Source organism: Octopus sinensis, linkage group LG8 (assembly GCF_006345805.1).
Source record: "Octopus sinensis linkage group LG8, ASM634580v1, whole genome shotgun sequence".
Classification (NCBI taxonomy): Eukaryota; Metazoa; Mollusca; class Cephalopoda; order Octopoda; family Octopodidae; genus Octopus; species Octopus sinensis.
This window is the reverse complement of record NC_043004.1, coordinates 72,615,971-72,621,401: the sequence shown is the minus strand read 5'-3', so window position 1 is coordinate 72,621,401 and position 5,431 is coordinate 72,615,971. Positions and strand designations below refer to the sequence as shown.

The following is a 5,431-nucleotide window of genomic DNA, read 5'->3' as shown; positions in this document are numbered from 1 at the left end:
ATGCGTCTCGGTGGCTTTTATTTAATCGTTACGGATCTGATGACATCAACAATTGTTTTCGTCCAATCAAAATGCAGCCGGAAAGTGTGACGGTTTCTTATAATGCGAGAGTCTTCGTGGAGATATGAGAGAACCGGGCTGATTGTGCAACGAGATTCTGGTGCTGCTACTCCCGCTTTCGCTGCTGAAGACTACTTTGGGTTGCAGGAACGATCAAAAGACAAGACGAATCCACACTTAAACATTCTGTGTTAATCAAACCTATTCCTTCTGATATAAGAAGCGGTTCGTGTGTCGAGAAGCGAGAGGAACACTGAAGAGAAAAGAAATATAACAGCCATGAAGAGTCTCGTCCTTTTCTTATTTCTTTTCGTTGTTGGTCTTTGGGTGACTGAAGGACAGCAGTTGACTCAAGGACCGTCGGTGGCTACAGGACTGCCAGGGACTAGGGAAGGAGGGGAAGAACAAGAGAGTGCGCCACTACCAGATGATGAAGAAGATTTAGGGAGTGATAAAGACCTAGGGGACGGCGAGTCGCCAGGGAATGACGACGAGTCAGAGGATGAAGGTGAGTCGGAGGATGAAGGCGAGTCAGAGGATGAAGGCGAGCCAGAGGATGAAGAAGAGTCAGACGATGAAGCGTTATCGGCTGATGAGGAGTCAGAGGATGACGATCAGGGAGGGGATGGTGACGAGTCAGACGATGACGACGAGGGAGGAGATGAATACGAATCAGGGGACCCGGACGAGTCAGGGAATGAAGACGCTTCAGAGGTAGTTGATGCAATTGATGAAGAATCCGACAGTGAAGTTGACCCGGTGAGTGGAGTTCCGCCGTTTCATAACGAAACAGTTGATTCTGGTAACTCGACGACAGAAGGAGAAAGTCTTGCTGTGCCCAAACGTCTGTAAGTCACTCTTTTATTCCAAATATCTCCACTAATTTCGTTCAAATGTAATAACAGCACTTTAAGAAAATCTATTTAGGTGTTCTTTACTTCATCTCATGATATCATTACCTTCATTGCCTGTTGAGTACCTACCTGATGTACTCATTTCTTTCTTTACTTACCCTTTGCCACACCTACAGGCTGTCCGGACTAACTGTAAGCCTCTGTCAGTATACATTCATTTAATATCGATCTCCTCATTGTCACCCTTTACACGCAAGTTACTAGTAATTGTTAATATCTTATTCTGCTCTAGGCACAAGGCCCTAAATTTTGGGAGAGGGGGGGGCCAGTCAATTAGATCAACCCCAGTACGCAACTGGTACTTAATTTATCGACCTCGAAAGAATGAAAGTTCAAGTCGACCTCGGCGAAATTTGAACTCAGAACGTATATATTTCTTTACTACCCACAAGGGGCTAAACACAGAGAGGACAAACAAGGACAGACAAATGGATTAAGTCGATTACATCGAACCCAGTGTGTAACTGGTACTTAATTTATCGACCCCGAAAGAATGAAAGGCAAAGTCGACCTCGGCGTAATTTGAACTCAGAACGTAACGGCAGACGAAATACCTATTTCTTTACTACCCACAAGGGTCTAAACACAGAGGGGACAAACAAGGACAAACAAACGGATTAAGTTGATTACATCGACCCCAGTGCGTAACTGGAACTTAATTTATCGACCCCGGAAGGATGAAAGGCAAAGTCGACCTCGGCGTAGTTTGAACTCAGAACGTATAGACTGACGAAATATGGCTACGCATTTCGCCCGGCGTGCTAACATTTCTGCCAGCTCACCGCCTAGTAATTGTTGATATCCTCGTACTTTTGTTACTAGTCCATAGTCTTAACTGATGCTATAAACACTTACAGAGTTAAAGCATTCTGGGATATGTGCGTATTCTGCGATAAATGGAGAAGCGGGGTCGAGTGCTAATACTATACTCTCTTTTACTCTTTTACTTGTTTCAGTCATTTGACTACGGCCATGCTAGAGCACAACCTTTAATCGAGCAACTCGAACCCGGGACTTATTCTTTTGTAAGCCCAGTACTTATTCTATCGGTCTCTTTTGCCGAACCGCTAAGTAACGGGGACATAAACACACCAGCATCGGTTGTCAAGCAATGCTAGGGGGACAAACACAGACACACAAACATACGCGCACACATATATATACATATATACGACGGGCTTCTTTCAGTTTCTATCTACCAAATCCACCCACAAGGCTTTGGTCGGCCCGAGGCACTAGTAGAAGACACTTGCCCAAGGTGCCACGTAGTGGGACTGAAACCGGAACCATGTGGTTGGTAAACAAGCTACTTACCACACAGCCACACCTGCGCCTATATATATATATATACGACTGGCTTCTTTCAGTTTCCGTCTACCATATCCACTCACAAGGCTTTGGTCGGCCCGAGGATCTAGTAGAAGACACTTGCCCAAGGTGCCACGCAGTGGGACTGAACCCGGAACCATGTGGTTGGTAAACAAGCTACTTACCACACAGCCACTCCTGCGTCTGATTACTTATAAGCTTTAGGTTTATAATTATTATTTACAGAATTGTGAAATACTGTTTTATTGAATGTAAACAACTCTGATTGCCATATTTCCCAAAATATTCCATTCCCGAAATATTCCATTCCCACGTTAATCACTCTAGCTTTGTTCACAACACCAACGTTTACACTATTCTCGCCCAGTCATTCATAACATAGTTAATCAGAGACAAGTTAAGTTAAGTTAATTTTTTGACTCAAAAAGCAAAAAGCAAGGCCATGTAGGGGGGGACAGGGAGTTATGTACAGGGTGGTGTTCATGCAAAGAGTTCAGGCCATTTGTGGTCAAGGGAGACTTTGAACCGAGCGGTCGTCGGCATCTTCACTATCTCGTCCGGCAGCTTATTCCACGGATCCGCAACCCGGACAGAGAAAGCCCCTCTCCTTCGATTGAGATGAAATCGTCGCAGATAGTGCTTTTCGGAGTGACCCCGCAGCCGACGGTCTGGAGCAGGAGTGAAGAACAGCTCTTACGAGAGGTTACACTTTCCGCTTATGATGTTGTGAGCAAGAATGGGATCACCATGGCGTCGTCGTTTTTCTAGAGAATAAATGTCGAGCGTCCTCAGCCTTTCTTCATAAGACAAAGGCTTGAGACCAAGAACCATGCGGGTAGCCAGCTTCTGGACAAGGAAGATAGACGGGCCATTAGTCTCCGTATTTTTCGGCAATCACAAACACTTTTCTTGACCAAATTCAATTTCTGAGGAGGATGTTACCAAATCTGTCTCTTGTGATGAATATTAATAGAGCACAGCTTAAAGCAATGAGCAAATAGATTGTAGGTGTCAGTTTTCTTTTCTCTTGATATACTATCATGTGGCCTTTGAATTTCATTAATAGAGCTGACGTGATGTTCACTGCTTTGAGAAAAAGCATCACAAATACCGTGTCGCTCTAAGTTACATATATATTCGGTAGCCATAGCAGTTAGGCAGCTACGCTGCCTCCAAGTGAATGTATATAGGTGTCTATATACACATACATATATATATATATATATATATATATATATATATATATATATATATATATATATATATATATATATATAATATATATATATATATATATATATATATATTATATATATATATATATATATATATATATATAAATATGTATGTATGTATGTATATATATGTGTATGTGCACACACACCACACATATAATCAAAATAAGCAACAAAGATATCCAAAGTAATGTAGTACAATCGTTTTATGCTACTTCATATTATTAAACACTGTAAGTATTACATCAGTTTTAAAATGTCGAGCAATCTTCAGCCACATATGGAATTTTTTAATTAAATGGACAATGTACATTTTTATACTTATTTCATTTGCCAACATTACAAAGATTGTACATATATAGATAGAGAGGTTAATTTCATCATTATATATATATATGCATACACACACACACACAAACACACACACACACACACATATAGGTGTCTAGGAAAACAACATAATATACCTTCACGAATTAAAGTTAAGGTATATAACACATACGTCCTCCCATCTTTGCTATATGGAAGTGAGGCATGGGTTGTTTACTGTAGGCAGGTAAGGCAATTGGAGCGATTTCATCAATACTGTTTGAGAAACATTTTGGAGATAAACTGGAAAATGGCCATTAGTAATGTGTAGGTACTTGAGAGGAGTGGCAGTAGGAGTATAGAGTCAATTGTTTTGCAAAAACGTTTGAGTGGCGGGTGGGACATTTGATAAGGATGAGTGGTGAGCGACTGCTCAAGCAGCTATTGTATGGTGAGATGGAAGATGGCAGGAGATCAGCGCATAAGGTTTAAGGATTGCCTTTAAAATGCACTATTTCAGACAGAATTGTTACTGGTAATTGGAAGAGGGAAACACAAGACCGTGATGGATGTAGGAAGATGATGAATGTATGATGGGTGTTCAAGGTTTGAGAGGGAGAGAGTGAAGTACGTGAGAATTAGGAGGAATCTTAGAAGGGGGAACCTGTGGAAAGTGAGAGTGTGTTGCTTTTTATGTGTGTGGTTTGTGGGCGGAGGTGTCTGAGTCGTGCAGGCCTGGTGAGCCATCAAAATTCTCATAGAAATCGACCCATTATAAGCAATGATATGGCAATTAAATTTCATAACAGAACGTTTGTAATATGTGGAAGGGTGTGCCTCTTAGGTGGAGGTCTAAATAGGGATGTTAAGGGAGTGCATATGGTGGAACCTGTTTCTCCTGCACGCCAGCACAGTTGTCTAGTATGTAATGAAACGTGTAAAAGCTTGGCCAGGCTTAAAAGTAATGTAAGGGCATCACATGAAAAGAATCATGAAACATTTCAGTAAGTCTTCTTGGCAACGGCTTTTCTCGTGTAACGAGGGTGCAGCTGTGATATATACATACATACACACACACACACACACACAATTATATATCGAAAAAGGCATTTTTTCCAAATTCGCCAGCTAAGCTAAGTTGTACTGTCTATAGTCGTAAGACACCCGCTGTTTTTGTCCTGTTATTACTATTATCGTTTTTTGTATTTATATTTGTGTGGCATCTGTCCTTGTTTCGTATACATTCGATCCTTTTTCCAAAAAATCTAATGCTCGTAGCTTAGTTTTTTCCTTGGGGCTGGCCGGATCGGAGCAATCTCAAGATTAATCAGCCGAAATTGCGAGGATGATCCGGTTCTTGACTGAAGATTGAAGGCTTCGAATGTCCCGTCCGTGTATTTTTGTATCGTCTTCTAAATGTTTTACGTTCTTGTCCCAGTTTGTATTTTTTTTACATATATATAAATATATATATATATATATATATTAATAAATATAAGGGTAGCAAAAAAATTCTAGAAAAAATTCTCCGCTACCAGCGGTCTAGTGAGAAAGGAGATATAGTCAAAGACTATATAATATACA

The 5,431-nt window shown here is 41.0% G+C and overlaps 1 protein-coding gene across 4 annotated transcripts in view; it reads left to right on the top strand.

Annotated features, from left to right (window-relative positions):
- The first annotated feature begins 262 nt into the window (after window positions 1–262).
- Window positions 263–5,431, top strand: part of LOC115214845 (fibulin-1-like) — a 41,873-nt gene continuing 36,704 nt past the window's right edge. For all 4 annotated transcript variants that reach the window (XR_005000397.1, XR_005000396.1, XM_036505446.1 and 1 more), the window contains exon 1: window positions 263–908. Coding sequence is in view for 2 of the 4 variants with exons in the window: in XM_036505446.1 (XP_036361339.1) it covers window positions 340–908 (569 nt within the window). In the remaining 2 variants the exon portion in view is untranslated. The remainder of the gene's footprint in view (window positions 909–5,431) is intronic.